The 18,110-nt window shown below is 38.5% G+C and overlaps 1 protein-coding gene across 5 annotated transcripts in view; it reads left to right on the forward strand.

Moving 5' to 3' along the window:
* Positions 1-18,110, forward strand: part of SEMA4D (semaphorin 4D) — a 157,513-nt gene that overhangs the window by 119,518 nt on the left and 19,885 nt on the right. For 4 of the 5 annotated variants that reach the window (XM_084629071.1, XM_084629072.1, XM_084629074.1 and 1 more), the window contains 4 exons: positions 1,901-2,016; positions 9,880-10,052; positions 10,404-10,447; positions 11,878-13,167. In XM_084629071.1, coding sequence (XP_084485197.1) covers positions 1,901-2,016; positions 9,880-10,052; positions 10,404-10,447; positions 11,878-12,800 — 1,256 coding nt within the window. In that variant the 3' untranslated portion in view covers positions 12,801-13,167. Of the gene's footprint in view, positions 1-1,900; positions 2,017-9,879; positions 10,053-10,403; positions 10,448-11,877; positions 13,168-14,557; positions 14,765-18,110 lie in introns of those variants that run through there. The other variant, XM_084629075.1, reaches the window with a different exon arrangement.

The following is an 18,110-nucleotide window of genomic DNA, read 5'->3' on the forward strand; positions in this document are numbered from 1 at the left end:
TAAAGTGCCACACCACATAGATACAGCTATACTAGTAGGTCTCTACAACTTAGAATCTGTTGTGCCTGATAACGACACCTGGGATATTTTCATGCTATATTTAATTTAAACCAACAAAAAGCTCTTCTGACCTTTGATGCAAAGGTTTCACAATTACAAAATATTTTTATTTCTTACGGTTGTATTTAAGTACATATTAGTTTCTTTAATCAAGGTGTCCCTGCGTTTGAAATTCAGGAGAATACAAAATTATGTTTTTCTTGGCGTTATATGGAAATTGACATGATAAAAGTGTGTCTCCTTTAATGCTTAACTTCCCCTGTTTGATCTGTGTATATGTCCATTTCAGAGGGGTCCTTCCCTTCTTCCTATCCGCCTGACCTAACCAAACATTCATGAATAGTCTTCAAATAACTTGCCTTCTCTAGTACAAAATAAAATAAGCAATTCCTTTTAGTGAAGCAGATCCAATTAGGAAATGAATATACCACACAAGGAGATTGGCCTAGTTCACATGTGCAATACAGATTAGTGATTTAAGGTTAAAAATCAGTAGGGAATGGAAATTTTAAAATACACAAACAGATACTGCAAAGATTTAAAAACTGGGGCAGGTGGATCATATTTGACAAGACAGTAGACTTTCTGGTACAAAACAGGATTTTAAAATGAGAAAAGCCTTTGTGCTGTTAGCACAACACATCATCACTTAGTTGCCAAATTGGCCTGAACACATTTTGGCATGGACTCAGGTCAGTCAGTGTTATCAAGTCTCTCCCTTTATTTCCCATCCAGATTTTCTGCACTTCCTTCTACAGTTATGCTAAATGGACATTTTTCCTCTCTCACATTTACAATAACATGGTCCTGAACAAACTTAGTTACCAAGTCCAGCAGTTGTGTTTGGCTCAGTTGCTCAAATTGTACTTTGTACTAGATACTAACAAATTTTGCAGTATTTTGTTTCAAACTGAAAATACACTGAAGTTCCAAGAATTAAATGAGAAAACATAATTAATGGAACATTTTAATGGCTGCACAAGAGTAAAAAAAAATCACATTTATAGCCATAATATCTCTATTTAAATTTAATATAGTCTCAATTAAATGCTTCCAACAGAATTGTACCATAGATTTTATAGACTGGATATGATGGTTAACTGCTAAAGAGAAAATTTTCTTAGGCATGGTTCTTTTAATCTAGTCTAATGGTTGAATCATAGGAATATGCTAGAAGAAACATAATCTAATATTAAAGCATGTGACTTGGATATGAAAAGGTCTGAGTTCTGGGTCTAGCTCCTAGTATTCTAGACATGGACTGGGTTACTAAGTGTGACCTTGAGCAAGCCACTTAGCCCTTAATCCTATGTCTGGTTGAAAATTTTCCATTTTAAACTTTTATTTTTTTTATGGAAGATTGAGTTTTTGACTAAACAGAAATTTTTGTGAGAAGTGTCTGCTTGTCTAAAAACTTCTGATTTTTTTCCATAAAAACCCCCACAATTTTTCAGGTTTTGGTTTTTGACAAGAAGTCAAGAATTTCGACAGGCAGGAAAAAAGGACATTTTCCAGTGTTTTATTTCATCCTTCTTCTGTTAAAATGAACAGAAGTTTTACCAGTTACTTAAGTTGGAGTGTACTCTGGCCATTAACCTCTTCGTGCATCATTTTCCCTCTTGGTAAAATAGAGGCTGAAATACTGATGTTACTTGGCTGTCTTGGGACCTAATTTGTTAATGTTTACAGTGCATGTCAACATTGTGTGATGGAACACAAAGTATTATCGTTCATGAAGTCTTCTAGTGAAGATCATTGATGCGAGCTATAGCAAACATACACATTTTACACACAGTTCTTCTTTGAGGTCCTTACTAGGTGTATTGCTTGGATATTTCAGATAAAGGAGCCCTGCATAAAGCTATTAGCTATGAAAATGGAATGCATATTATTGAAGAAATACAGCTTTTCCAAAATTTTGAGCCAGTTCAGACACTGTTGCTTTCATCAAAAAAGGTAAGCGTGAAAAACAGGACTGTGTTGAGGACATTTTGTGGAAGATCCAAAAAAAAAAAAAAAAAAAAGGGGGTAACCCCAGTAGTGTGAAGAAAGAGAAAAGGACTTGTTGGAAAATGTGACTATCCCTGAAATAATACTCAGAATATAGGATAACATCTTGTGTTGTGATACTGTCTGACATCACCAGATAAGGAGAGTCAGGCTGGGTCATTTGGTACGTGGATGGGAAGCTTCCAAGGGTGAATGCATAGGTGGGGAAGAAAGAGATACTGGTGTTTCAGTAGGTGGCATTCTTCTCCCCAAGTCTATACTAGAACCAGTTCCCCAGCATGATATTAGGAACTACTCTGCTGCTGCTGGAGGTACCAGTTTTCTGATTAAATATAAAGTAGAAGTCATTACCCCTTATGGAAAAGTTCTGTAGAATTTAAGGGAATGGTGTCCTTTCTGTGGAATTTTTAAACCAACAAATGGAGTTCTATAGCAAGGATGTCATCTGCAAATGTTATTGATATGATTCATTTCAATATAAATTCTACCAGATTTTTCTGTAGTGTACTTTTCATAAGAATAGGTGTGTCTAATTCCAGTGTCCTGGTCACATTCCAGCATGGATCATTGCATTCTGCCTACTGAAATTCCCCTGCTGTTCCAAATGGAAAAGAGATTCTTCACTGCATGTCCTAAACTCTAGTCTAGTTTGCGCTGTACTGTCAAGAAATTGCTGGGTGGTTTTCTGACAAGATCTGGATGATCATTCTGTATGTAGTTTGTACACTAGTTAGGGACATGACCCTGCAAACCCTTATTTATGCATGTAATCTTTACCCGCAGTAGTAGTGCCATAAATGTCAATGGAATTACTTGCATTTGTAAACATTTTGGGCTCATTGGAAATGAAAGACTTTTTATAAATGTAAGATCGTTATCCTAACCTTTACAAGTTTGTGGTGATCAATAAATGCCGTGAAGCTTGCGACTGGGGAGGCTACCACTGTATCTGAAAGGCAATCTATGCCTTGTTGTGCTGAGTCTTGATATGTTCTCAATGGTAGCAGATGACAGAACGAGGAGTAATGGTCTCAAGTTGCAGTGGGGGAGGTTTAGATTGGATATTAGGAAAAACTTTTTCACTAAGAGGGTGGTGAAACACTGGAATGCGTTACCTAGGGAGGTGGTAGAATCTCCTTCCTTAGAGGTTTTTAAGGTCAGGCTTGACAAAGCCCTGGCTGGGATGATTTAACTGGGAATTGGTCCTGCTTTGAGCAGGGGTTTGGACTAGATGACCTTCTGGGGTCCCTTCCAACCCTGATATTCTATGATTCTATGATATTTAAATACATTTTGCATGTCAGCAGTATTGCCTCTTTTTCATAGAGCCCTACACAGTGTATTTTTCCAGCACCTGTCACTGGAAAGCTTTCTTATTTTTCATGAAGATGAAGAGAAACTTTGTAAATGCAGAGAGCCCACTTTTTGTTTTAGTGGATGGGTTTGCAGTGTGATAACGCATTCCCAGTCCATAGATTCCTAGGTAATTTCCAGTGTCGTCCATGTATTTGTGCTGCACCACAGAAAAATCTTATGCAAGTAGAATTTCAAAAGCAATAAAAGGTTTCTACTCTCAAAAGAAATGTAATGAAAATTCTTCTTTTCTTCACTCAAATTATTTGAGAGATAAGAGCTAGTTTAATGATATGGGGCATATAATTAAGAAACTATCATTTAAAAAAAAGTTTTAATCACTTATTTAAATTCCTTCCTTTTCCCTTTTGCCTTTATGACTTTTTGTTGGGATGTTAACTATTTTAACAGCATTATTTAAATAATTATCTGAAAGCAGCCACTCACTGTACAGTGGCAGTCAAAAAAGCTAAAAATGTTAGAAACTGTTAGGAAAGGGATAGATAATAAAACAGAATATATGACAATGCTACTATATAAATCCATGGTACGCTCACACCTTGAAAACTGTGTGCAGTTCTGGTTACTCCATCTCAAAAAATAATTGGAAAAGGTGCAGAGAAGGGCACCAAAAATGATTAGGGGTATGAAACAGCTTCCATATGAGGAGAGATTAAAAAGACTGGGACTGTTCAATTTAGAAAAGAAATGACTAAGGGTGGGGAATTGATAGAGGTCTATAAAATCATGAATGGTATGGAGGAAGTGTTGTTTACCCTTTCACATAGTACAAGAACTAGGGGTTACCCGATGAAATTAATAGGCGGCAGGTTTAAAACAAAAGGAAGTACTTCTTCACACAATGCATAGTCAACCTGTGGAATTTGTTGCTGTGGGATGCTGTGAAGGCCAAAAGATAACTAGGTTGAAAAAATAAATTAGATAAGTTCATGGAGGATAGGTCTATCAGTGGCTAATAGCCAAGATGATCAGTAATGCAGCCTCATGCTCCAGGTGTCCCTGAACCTCCAACTGCCAGAAGCTGGGACTGGCCAGCAGGAGATGGATGACTCTAAATTGCTCCGTTCTGTTCATTTCCCTTGAAGCATCTGGCACTGGCCGCTGTCAGATGGTCCATTAGTCTGATGCAGTGTGGCCGTTCTTATGTTCTAATTCAATATATGCTACGATATTATATTAAACTATTTTATTAAAATAAAACTTGTAAATTAATATAAAATAATATTTTAATATTATATTTTAATATTCAAAAGTGGGTTGTTCTGTGTTTAATTTTACCAGACACAATGGAAAATGCGCACGTACACACACACTAATTGCCAGTCTGTCAGTATTAACCAACAGATACTGTATTTATTTCAATCACTAAGTAAAGGGAAATAAAATAATAACTCAAACATCAATGTGCAATAACTGTTAGCAACCCTTGATATTTTTTTTAATGGTAACCATTGCGCACACAGGGAGAATATATATATTAAATGTTTCCTTTGTAGTCATGTCTCCTGTTCCATTTTCCCCCACAACTTTCTCACCAATTTCTTTTTGGTTCTTTGAGTATGTGTTAGTGTGGATCCCACGGTAGATGTGCATGCCCATGGGCTTCATGCCCATGAGATTGGAGTCTCTTGAACAGCAGTGTCTGTTAGGGTCATGTAGGGGCACTGTGTCTACTCAGACTCCTATGCAGGAGCATAAGGTGCAGGGTGACTGCAACCTTCTCCCAGGTCCCTGATATCGCCTGGAGCAGTGAGATGAAACCTGATAACTGTCTAACCCTCTCTAGCTAAATTTTCCAAACTTCTTCAGAACTCTCCTTGCCCAAACTCTTCAGAATTGCTGTGAATGACCTAGACTCATCTGGACTGAATTTGTATGGTCATACCCCCATAAACACCCCTCTCCTGTACAGGGTACTGCAGTATGGTGGATTATAAACCTGCGAGCCTGCCCTTCCCACAATAGACTAATTCCATTAAAAGACAAGCATAGCAGATGCTTCTCCTATGTAGGAGAGTCCCATGTGCTAAGCAGATACTTAGTATGCCTCTCGTTCTCTGTGAAGGCATGTAAATCATGGGACACATGGTTGAAGTTTTGTCTACTAGAACAATCAATGACTGTGTCTTCAGAGCTGAAGAGAAAGGCAGCTTCTACCAGCACCTCATCTAGTAGACATGTGGTGCTTAAGACCAGCTCAGAAAAAGATAACATCAAGGAAAGACTGGCACCCGCTTTGGCATCAGCATCACCAGCACCAAAGCAGAGTGCATTGACACCAACACCACCGGTATTGAAGCCCAGCTCCAAGGGGGCCTCTCCAAATGCAAAGCCAGAGAATCCATGTGGAGCTTATTGTCTTTGCACAAAGATGGACCTCTTAAAGCCTCGGGAGAGAGACCCACAAAATCCCCCACAGCACTGAAGGCTGTTGATAAGGAGTAGCCTGTGACGGAGAAAAAAACTTCTCCGACACCAATCCCAGTACCAGTGACACAACCTTCCATACCGACCCCTACAATTGAAATAAAGCGAACTGACATGACCCTGCAAGAAAGCAGGACCATCTTTGGTACCACTGCAGACCGTGTAATGAGAGTGCCTATACCTTAGCATTGTCTCTAGAAGAGATTTACTCATTCTCCCTGTCACCGGGGCATGTCTTCTGGTCCCCTTTAAGCAGAGAATCCTCTCTTCTGAGATCCAAGGGCAGTATCTCCAAAAGGCCAGTCAGCTGTTCCTACAGGGCTCAACCACTGCCCCCATCAGGAATGGCTGTGGACTGGCCAATATCAAACAAGCTAGCAGTAGCCTTACAGCATGCTGCCATAGTCCTAGTGGGCTTACTCGTGTCCCCCCTCGTGCTTCTAGGAGCCAATCTCCACTGCACTCTAAGAAGAGGATGCTCTCCCCAACGGTATCCCTGGCCAGACCTGGAGAGAGAGGACTACCAAGAACTGGACTCAGGACGTTGTTGCTGCTCTGGCCCCACTCAACGACCAAAAAATCTCTCTTCATCACCCAACAAGGCAGTGTCTCTGCACTGGTGCCAGTGCTGGATGGTTTAAAGTTGTTTCAAGAATTTATGAGAATTTTAGAGTTCCTAGAGAGGAGACATCTGTCATAAGAGAAATTTCATATATTCAACATATTGACAATTTCCGGGCTATCCAGGATTGCCCTATCTCCCAGAGAATGGACAGGTTGCAGTCTCTCCAGTCAATGGCAAATAATCAAATCCAACAATAAATAAATCCAATAAAATCAAATCCAACAGTGATGTTGGATATGTCTGGGGCTACAAGGTCACATGTTGGCAAGTATGTAAGTGATGCCAATTGCCAGACTTCACCTGCAACCCTTAGAGCTAAGGCTGAGATCAGTGTACTCCCTGTCCAAGTACTGTATGATCAAGAGAATCACAGTCTCACCCTATGTCCTGCGAAAGCTCACTTGGTGGCTGGGCCCAGGAAATATACAAAGGGGGGTGCCCCTCTTTGCCCTCTTCTTGATTATGACATTCATCATGGACACCTTGGGGATAGATTGGGGAACTCATCAGAACCATCTGCAGATGCAAGGGATATGGTCTCAGATCTATTTGAATGTACGTATGAACGTCCTGGAGCCTAGGGCCATTGTAAGGAGGTCTAGCAATAAGGGCTTGGAGTTTGCTAACCTTTCAAGCTGAGAGGATAATCACCAGAAAAAGGCAATCTTGAGGGTAAGGTGATCTGTCAAACAGAGGCTTCACTGATTTCAGGAGGATTATGTTGTGATCCCACATAGGAGACAGGTGGGTAAGTATCAGGAGGCCTCTGAGGAACCTTGATGCCATCAGATGTGAAACCAAATATTACTGAATCAGAATGTGACATGCCAGTATGGCAGGAAGGTGGACTTTGTGAGAACTAAATGCCAATCTAGAATGCTTCAAATGCTGCACGTACTTGAGGATCTTTGATGTGGTCTAAATTATGTTGGACTGCTCATACGGAGAACCATTCCATTTGGAGGAGTAAGTCTTCCTAGCAGATGGCTTCCTGGGCAGCATGAGAATTTCTCAAACCTGTCAAGAATGGTCCCTGTGGGTAGTACTCAGCCAGCCAACGTCCAAGCCATCAGGCTGGTAGGAAGCTATCAACAATCAATATAGCCTGTCTGGAGTAGCCTTAGATATTACTCTCAAGCTCAGGAGAATTGGTGGAAAGGCATACAGGAGGCCTGGAGACCACTGGAGCAGGCAGGTGTCTGATAAGATGGTCAGCCTCATGCCCCCTCTAGAGCAGAAATTAAAACATTTGGTGGTGTCCTCTGTAATGAACAGATCTATTATAGAAGTCCCCCAATGGTGAAATATCAGTTCTGTGATGGAATTCTGCAGTGACCACTCATGCTCATGTCAGTATACGTCTGCTTAAGAAGTCTGCCAGACTGTTACTGACTCCTGAAAGGTGCAGAGCCAGTGGGGTTTACTTCATGGTGATGACACCAAGTCTGCAGTCTGATGGCCTGCTGGCAGAGAGGGGATGAACAAGTGCCTGTGAGCTTATTTACTACTTATTTGTAAGTGCATTACAGATGTGTTGTCCATCAGGATCTGCACTGTGGCGCTCTGCAGAACAGGAAGGAATGCCTCTTCATAGGGACCGTTCTGAGAACACAACCTAACTTCATCCTTAAGTGGTTTCATAATTTCACTTAAAGTAGTCAACTTGCCAGTCTTTCCTGAAACCTCATTTAGCCCCAGGAGAGAAGAAGCTACATATGTTGGACATTTCAGGAGCCTTGTTATATTACCTTAACAGAGCTTAACCAACCTTTTAGGCTGGTCTCCCTGCCTCCTTATGGGCATATCCAGCCCATCAAAAGGCCAAGCCATCTCATTTGAAACGATCTCTAAGTGGATCACAGTGCATTTCTACCTGCTGTCAGATATTTGCTGAGTCTCTCCCTCCAAATATCAAGGCATGCTCCACCAGTGCACAGGTAGCATCTTTGACCTGCTTTAGGAATGTGTTTGTATCCGAGAACTGCAGGGCAGCAACGTGGAAGAACCTACTGACCTTTGTTAAACGTTATGTTTGTGACACAGCAACCAGGTCTGATGCCAAGTTCAGGAGAGTGGTACTTCAGTTATTTGTCTAATGCAACTGAAACTCCTCACTCCCACAGTCCAGGAAGGATACTGCTTGCCAGTCACCTGCAGTGGGATTTGCACTGTGACACACTCAGAAGAGAGAAGTTACCTTACCCTGTAGTAACTGTGAGTCTCTGAGATGTTGGTGTCAGTGTGGATCCCACAACCCACCATCCATTCCTGTTTTTTGGAGTCCTCAGCAGCATGGGCTTTGCATGCGCAGCTCTGAGTGAACTTTTTCATCTAAAACTTTTTTCAGAAAGGCAGATTCAGCAATACTGCTAATTCATGTCAGTTTTACCAGATTGTTTTGGTTTTAAAAAAACAACAACACTTCATATAAATTCTGAAAAAATGTGAACATTTTGTTTTGACCTTTTTGAAACAAAACTTCTTGATTTTTTTTTTTTTTGGTTCAAAATGATGTTTAGTTTTACAATTTTCTTTTATTTTAAAATGTTTTTTGATTTTTTTAACGGTCGAAATTTAAATAAAAGATTTCAGTTTTGTCAAAAGAAAATGTGGTGGTTGACTTGAAACACATTTTTTTATTTTGGAATTGCCAGTGAACCGAAAAATCTGTTGTTTTCCCAGCTCTAAATCGATGGATGACTCTTAGATTTAAAGTTGAATATTTACTCCTATTACAAGCACTCATAACGCTCACAATTTCCCCTCATTTTTCCAGTCATTGAACACTGTCAAGATCATAGAATCATAGAAATGTAGGGCTGCCAGTAGGGTGACCAGACAGCAAATGTGAAAAAATCGGGAGAGGGGGTGGGGGGTAATAGGAACCTATATAAGAAAAAGACCCAAAACTCGGGACAGTCCCTATAAAATTGGGTCATCTGGTCACCCTAGCTGCTAGGGACCTTGAGGGATCATCTAATCCACACCCCCACGCTGAGACAGCTTCCTTGCCTTTTTAAAATACTATTCAAAACAAAGTACTCCTTCCCTCATCTCCCACCAGTCCTCTACTAGTATATATCTGTATTTTATAATATGCCCCCTCAAGTCCTAATTTTTTTCTTCTGTCCCCCCCCCCTTTTTTTTTTCCCCTTAGCTAACTGGGCTGGGTCACTGGATCAGTATTTTCCAGGCTTGCTGGTCCAATGCTTGCCCCATATCCACTCTGTCCTCCTGTAGATGGTCTATCCATCATTTTCTTGGCTGTCCTCTTGTTCTCTGCCTGCAAGTCCTAAGAATGTGGTTAATTAATGAATGTAATATGTTTGTTACATGATTTCCAGAGGATGATTGTGGACGATCTCTCTCTGTTACATCCGCAGGGCAAAAGGTATCTCTATGCAGGTTCCAATTCTGGTGTGGTTCAGTCTCCTGTTGCATTCTGTGACAAGTACAGCACTTGTGTTGACTGTGTTCTAGCTAGAGATCCCTACTGTGCTTGGAAATCACATGAAGCCTCCTGTACTAATATTCTTAAAGAAGATGAAATTGAAAGGTAATAGCACCTGTTGACTGTCCTGCGATTAGCAATAAGAAACTCTACATTTGTAGTGTGAATATTCCCTGACAAAATTATGTAATATTGATACACTTGTTACCTTATTTATCATTTATAATTTTTTTAATTTTAAAAAGTCCAGTTGACATTAATGAACAAGAAGCACGCTGTAACAATTTATTTATATTCATGGTCCATGCACGCGGTGTATCTTCAAACTCTGATTTTCCTATTAGTTGACTATTGTCTGCATAATTTAAGCATCATCATTATCCTGATCCTTTTAATTATGGGGTGGTGGTGAGGAATATATGATTACAACTTCTAATGCTTGATTAATTTGTATAGGGATTGGATTCAGAACATAGGTGGTGATGCCTCTTCCTGCCCTGGTAAGTTTTGTTTTTTTATAAAAGTGATTTAAAAAATAAATATATGGTGCATTTAAATTGTCATGTTTATTCATTTGTTTTATATTTTTATTTATCAAGGTGCATTTCCATTTCATGTGTTTAAACTTCAGTTGTATATATTGTATTTGAGAATCTGTACAATAGGTGTATTATCTTAGAATGGCTGTATTGATAGACATACATTGCATAGAGTTACAGTCAGTGCAATAATACAGTGAATGTGTACCATTGCAGCTGCTGCTTATGAATGAGAATGATGTTTGCCGTAAGGAATTACATTGAAGTCCTTAATTACATTCTTGATACTTATTAGCTGACTTGGGAATTTTAATGGCAGTGTTAAGAAATAACTGATTATTATGGTTAGAGCAAAGGAAATGATCTTCAGATAAACTGATTTATGGTTGGGAGAAAGGTTCTGAATACCACTGAGCAGATATCTAGAGTAGCTGAAACGATGCTCCAGGGTATTGAAAGCTCAAATAATCACAGCTTTTCTTTTTTGTAATGTGTGTGTTGCTGCTGTCACCACATCAAGGAATCCTTGGGGAGAATTAGGATTCCAGGAGACTTGCATTGCAGTAGCTGAGGCTTTCAAAGGGTTTACTTTACCATGTTTATTATTAAATCAAGCACTGTATGGATCACTTTCAGAATGCTGTTTGCTGATTGTTTAGCTTTATCATGCTGTATAGGTTTTGTGTATATGTTGTTTTTTTTAATTGTGTTTTGTTTTGGTGTGGGGGGGTTAGTGTGTTACAACTGATAAGTGATATTTCTGAGTAATATCAATATCATATTTTAGATGCTTACAATATTTACATACTCAAAAATGTACTACTTACACATAAGAATTACCATATGGGATTAGACCTGTGGTCCATCTAGGCCAATATCCTGGCAGTCTCTAAAAGTGGCTAGCATCAGGTCCTTCAGAGGAAGGTGCAAGACACTCCTTAATAGGAAGATGTGGGATAATCTACCCCGTAAAGGCCTAATCCTAATTCTTAAATTAAGAAGTTAGTGTAAATCCTAAAGTCTGAGGTTTTATATCCCTCAGTATCTTCACTATCTCAGGCATAGCTGTTGTTTGGTGGTTTGTTCAGACTTTGAATGTCTTCATGGCCTAGGGGCTTGTCTACCCATCACCACAGTCTGGACTAAGAGGGTTTGATCTGGAGAGCACTCTGAAGTGTTGCGCTCTAACTGTCCTGTGTAAACCCTGCTGGTGTGAACTAAAAAGTACCTAGTTGGTGGTGATGTAATCCTGTTTCAAACTGAGGAATAGAGGTAGACTTCATGGAGTAAACTTTATATTTCCATTAAAACTATCAGAATCATGAAACTATAGGGATTAATGCAATCAAAAATCATTGCTGATACTTTGCAAATTTATTTTGATGTTCCAGATAAAGTAAGAGAGAATTCTCTGCAGCATACATTCAAGCATGGGAGCACAGCAGAACTCAAATGTTCTCAAAAATCCAACCTGGCCCAGGTAGTTTGGAAATTCAAAGATGATGTATTGAAAGTTGAGAGCCCCAAGTATCGTCTTCTGGAGAAAGCATTGCTCATCTTCAATTTATCAGAAGAAGATAGTGGTATTTATCAGTGTTTGTCAGAAGAAAAAGTGAAGAATAAGAAATTTTCTCAAGTGGTGGCTAAACATGTCTTGAAACTGAAAAAAATCCAGCCTAGTACTGTGGGTCCAATCCAACCAGCAACACAGACAGAAGGTAATACCGATGTACCAAAAATGTCAACTGTACCAACAGAAGGGTCTACTGCTCAAACTTCAACCACCCAGATTATATCAATAACAACAGGAAGGATAATTACAAAGCCAATCAGCCCCATCCTAACAAGCGCAGCCTCCAACCCTGAAATCTTCAATTCTGTTCCTGATGGAGTCCCCGAAAAGACAATGTTCTTAAAGTCAAATGATAATTTCCTTTTAATGTTTCTCTTTCTGTTCTTTTTTGTTCTCTTCCTAAGCCTGTTGTCCTACAACTGTTACAAAGGCTATTTACCAGGCCAGTGTTTAAAATTCCGCTCTGCTATGTTACTTGGTAAGAAAAAACCCAAATCAGATTTTTCTGATTGTGAGCAAAGTGTAAAAGAAACTCTAGTGGAGCAAGGTATTATCCAGAATGAAACTGGAGAGCATCCAAAGCCAGCTCATGACACTGGATATGAGACTGAACCAGATTGTGGAAATGGCCAGGTTCAACATGATGATGTCTCCTCGCAGGCTCACAAAGAAGTCAAGGACAAACCTTTTGATGTTAAGTGTGAACTAAAATATGCTGACTCAGATGCAGAGGGTGACTGAAGGAGAAATTCCTCCACATTAAGCATAAAAATAACTGTGGTTCTTACGGTTAATTAGTTGAGCACGGATACTTTGGATGTGACAACTTAGCCATAGAGGGTTATGTGCGCTCAAAAGATTCAGCACGCCAGTTTCAAACCTCACTAGAGTAGAAAACAATGTACTGGTGTATCCGATAATCGTATTTCATGGTTTTTAAAAAATGGCCAGTTGCAGATCACCATGTTTGTTCCAGGATTTTTCAGAGTACTTTTAACAGTTGCAAATGCAATTACTGTTTTATTTAATCCCTTTCCTTCCATACAATAAAAATGACTCTCTAATGCAATCAACTAAATAAAATACTTCCAGTCTGCACATATTTTAGCTGCCATTTTAAAAAAAAAATAATTTCATTTTAATTCCAAATTGGAAATGAAGTTTAGTTTATCAGATTGGTAAATTATAGCATTTTGTCCAGATTGGGACATTTCTTTGCTTCTAGTGATTCTTATTCTTAGTATAATGTTTTGAATCTGTTGGCAAGTTGGGTAGCTTTAATGGGTTTCAGAATTAATTTTTAAAAATTGCTGTTTGTGTACCTTTTAGATTTAAATGTGCATTGGGAAAGAGCTGGTTTGATTTGCTTAAGATTCTCAGGGATAATCTTTGCTTTAAGTGCTATCTTTTTGCTTTCTAGAAATTTAGGTACAACAGTCATTTGAATAGATAATGTTATTTTTTTGGGATTGCAGGAACATAGGTAAGATTTAAAAAAAAACCAACAAGATGGACACCATTGCATTCTGTTGCTATATAAAACTAGATTTTTATTTTTAAGTGAAATGGCACAGGAAGCAGCTGTCATTTAGCCATGCCTTTCTGAGAGGTTTTTGCTCTGTGGAACCAATTCAGAATTTATTAGAAGAATTTGATGTAATAATTGAATGGGGGAAACTTGCTGCAGTTGATAGCTAGACAAGACAACACTGCAGTTTTTTTTATACTCAAAAGTAACTGAACTTCTCTTTAAAAACGAAGTCTTTGCAATTTTACACTATTTCTGGATAACTTCCACCAATCTCGTATGCAACTGGAGACTGAAACTGGAGTTGCTCAAAAGAATTGGTTAGCTGAATTGTCACATGAATCATGCCTGCAAGTGGAAAAAGTACAAGCATTCTAAACCTGGTTCACAGCGGCTCTATTTGTCTGTAAAAGTTTTTTGTGTGGTACAGTTCTGAAGAATTGTTTCTTCCATCGTGTCTTTCTGTAAATGTTAGAAATAGAATTGTCAGAGTAAATAGCAGTATGCCCAGGCTTCTTTTTGTTGTTTTTGTTGACCTCTCATTCAAACATAGATCATCTTAGTGTAAACAGTTTATATTTTATAAGATTCAGTTTGGTTTTATTTTTCTATTTTTAATCATGTACATATGAAAAGCAACAGAATAAATATTAAAATAAGTTGTATTATATCCTTGACTTTCATCCAGTGTACATAGTGAAACCACTTTAAATATTGTAAAGCCTTAAGTTGTGCTTTTCTTTAATGAGACTTCTGTAATGAATTTCACAGAGGTTTTCTCTTCAGCTTCAAATTCCTAGGGGGTAGATAGTGAATAGAGCTCATTTCCAGGAATCTAGTGATTTTTATTTGTCATCCTTCTAAAACTCATGTGTCCTTTTTGCATTATTTCTTCAGTGTGTTATGTATTTCTTAAAACTTTTTTCCTTAGTGCCCTCTTTTTTCTTTTCTGTCCTCTTCTGTCACACAGCCTCATCTTCTATACCTTTCCCTCCTACTGGTACCTCCTTTTTGTCCTGTGTGGGAAGTGATTCACCTCCTTCACCCACCAATACCATGCCTGATGTTTGGGCTAGCACAGAGCTTGTAATGGTCATGTTGTTACCGCCTTTCCTAAGTGACCAGGCACAGCATGTTAGTGTCCAGGGGACCTTTCACCTCTTCTGTCAAGCCACTGGTAAGTAAGAAGACCCTCTGTAAACCAACACTTTCTCCATTGCATATTTTGTATCCATCCCCATGTCCTGATTAATAAATGGCATGTGGAAGTCTAAGGATCTGTCCTGAAATCAGTGGCTGCAGAGGGTGTTTAGTATCTTTCAGGGTTAGGCCTGAATTCTGTACTGTAAATGCTTCAGCCTTAGCCCAGCAAAATACTTAAGCATGCCGTTATCATTAAGCATGTAATAGTCCCTTGCCTTTAATTAAATTATTCATGTGCTTAAGTAGTTTGCTGAATAGTGGCTTTCCATATGTAAATTCACTCACATGAATAAACATTTTCAGTCTCATGGTTTATATGATCTTTTTTTCATTATATAATTTTACTGGCTTGCATTTATTTGAGTTGAACATTACCTAGACCTGACCAATTACTTTTCATATTTTTTTGGTCTGGTAAAATTCTTATTATTTTGCTATCTTTCATGTCACAGTATATGTCAGCTGAAAGCTGTAACTCTGAGGCCAAAGCTATTATTTTTTCAGAAATTCATAGTTTGTCTTTAACAGGTATGTGGTACAGAATTTGTCCTGTTTGGAGTTAAAAGAATTTTACTTTGGGGGTTTTGGAGCACGAAACGAAACGAAACATGTAGAAAATATGTTCTTAAACGCTTTTATCTTCTGATTTGAAGAATAGACTTGGAAGTGTTTGGTAGACTGTTAGCCCTAGAAGTAAGGCATTTTTTTCATTTTGCTGTGCCTCTGCATATGTTTCTTAATGGACAACTTTCAGATTGAACTTGATCAAAATATTTTGTTTTATAAAATAAACCTTTACAAAATTGAAGGCCATTTTTCCATAAGTTAAAAAAAAATGTTAGTGGAAACTGTTTAACAAACATTTCTTTCAGTGTTTGCGATACAAATGTTGTAGCAAGTTTAAGATTATTATAAACTAAAGTGAAAATAATTATGTTATTGTCCAAGATGAGGAAATGCAAAGAGCAAACAGCATAAATAGTAAAAAGAAAATGTGTAAATATTCTTTGTTTCAATAATCTAAGTTGATGTTAGTAATGTAGGTAGGAAACTTGTTTATTTTTAAAAATTGTTTTTTAACCAATGTAGTGTCTCTTCAATTGGTATTTGGAAATGTCTGTTCTAACTTGTTTTCATGTGCTCTCTCTCTCTCAAATATAAATTATAATTAAAAAAAAATGGCAGTAAATTTAAAACAAAAGGAATTGTTTCTTAAAGCCAGTCTATGGAATTCACAGAAGGTAGAGACAAATAGTTGAAAAGAACTGGATAATGTCATAAATTTTTACTTTTGAAATTCTGCAGGCTAGAACAATGATACGGGAAAACGAAATGTGTTTTTATTCAGGGTGTCAACTTAGCCACCTGTGGGGTTCAAATGAGAGCATCAAACTATTGGGCCTTTTGCAGAGGCTGGAGCTGTTTGCTTTCCTCTGAAACATTACGAATCTTCAGCTGGCAGAATGGGCACATTCCACTGCTGAAAAATTACAAAATCACCAAACTGAAGCAGTGGCCACAACTTTGCAGGAACTTCTGAAAACAGTGTATGCTGCTTTTACTGCTGAGCAGCACTAGTTACCTAACAAGCTTTCTATTAAGAGCAGTTTGCATTCTTGCAGAGAATAGTGGTGATATCTTACTTAGAAATAACCATAAAGGAGTCATATTGCCTGCAGTACTACCTGCAGTATAAAATATGGTGTTTTGCTACACAGAGAAGAATAACATGGCATGGGTGAACATAAGAACAGCCATACTGGGTCGAACCAAAGGTCCATCTAGCCTAGTATCCTGTCTTCCAGGTGGAGAAATAAATGCTATAGTTTCGAAGAAGCAGGAGCCCACGTATAATGCAGCCACATAAACTACCACATAACTGCACTCCAGAATCTATGCTTTATTTTTAAAAAATTAAGTTAGGAAGAAAACAGTTGAATGTGAATTCAATGTAAATGATGTCTGTCCAAGTCTGCAAACACCTTGAAGCAATAGTTCTAAAAAGGTATGAACTTCTCCCACTCATCTCAAGGTCCTATTAACACTGAAGACTTACTATAATATACCTTAAATGGAAACATTGCTCACGAGGTCACGGCTGAACATTTTAGCAGCAGCATGGGTACAGGGGGGAGAGCTAGTTGTCAAATTGTGCTGAGGTGAGGAAAGAATTCCTATCTTCCTACCCCAAAATTAAAGTCACCTCTGCTGTCCAAAAGGATGCAATTCTTCCCATTACCAAAAGCCTAACTGCCTGCTGGTTACAAAAGAACAAAATCTCCTATGTTATCCAGGGTCCTAGAAGACCAAACAGTTGGTCACCCACCTGCCAAATCTCCAGCTTCCCCTAATCATCTCTATAATGCAACAACTCTCTGTGGATTTAGAAATTCGCAGCATGTGTAAACAATCTTTGGTGCATACTAAAATAAATTGAATTTAATAACAAAAAGAATGCTATACTCCTGATAGGGGGAATTGGCTGGAGGGGGCAGAGTGCCACATGATTCTGGGGTTTCTGGTGAAGAATTCAGGTCTAGGACACAAGGGTTTTGGCTATATTACCAACAGAGAATTTTGTTTAAAAATAGTAAAGTAAGTTCATAGGTGGGACAATTATAGTTCCTTCTCCTTCACTGGTTGAGCCTCCCCACACACACTCACTCACTCACTCTACCACAAAATGATTAACTTTTCCATAATATTCAGTGGTGTGTCATGGCAGGCTGCTCCAGGTAAACACCAGCCCCAGAGATGTGCAACCTATTGAAGGGGTTATTTGTCATTTAACTGGCACTTAGCCTGCATCAGGATCTGCCAACATACACAGCTACAGAGTTCTATTGTAGTCAGTAGGACTTCATAGAGATGCTAAGATCTGCACTTGCAATTGCAAGATTGTGGCCTAAGTTTGGAGAAATTATAAGTATTTATTTGTTAAAATGTAGTATGTCATGGATGGTGTAACAGTGATCTGCCAATTTTCCCCGTTTTAATCCTCTATCATTAGGAACAGTCACCAAGGGAGGGTGAATATAAAGATAAATATATTACTCTATCCCATCACTCCAGCATGAGCTGACTAAAATAGATGTTTAAAAAACAAGCAGGAACACTATGTACACTGATGAAGTTTGTTGTTTATTAATGGGAGTTTTCTGGTTATAGTTTGTCTGCCCGCTTGAGGTCGTTATAATTTACCTTAACGGAATTTAATCTTTACTTCACAGCTTCATTGAACATTTCTGGAGAAAGTCCAGAGATCAATGGAGTGATGTGTTCCACATTTAACATTATTTGTAATGGCAGGAAGAATCAGC

The sequence above is a fragment of the Lepidochelys olivacea genome (assembly GCF_965140295.1).
Source record: "Lepidochelys olivacea isolate rLepOli2 genome assembly, chromosome: 5".
NCBI classification, from domain to species: Eukaryota; Metazoa; Chordata; order Testudines; family Cheloniidae; genus Lepidochelys; species Lepidochelys olivacea.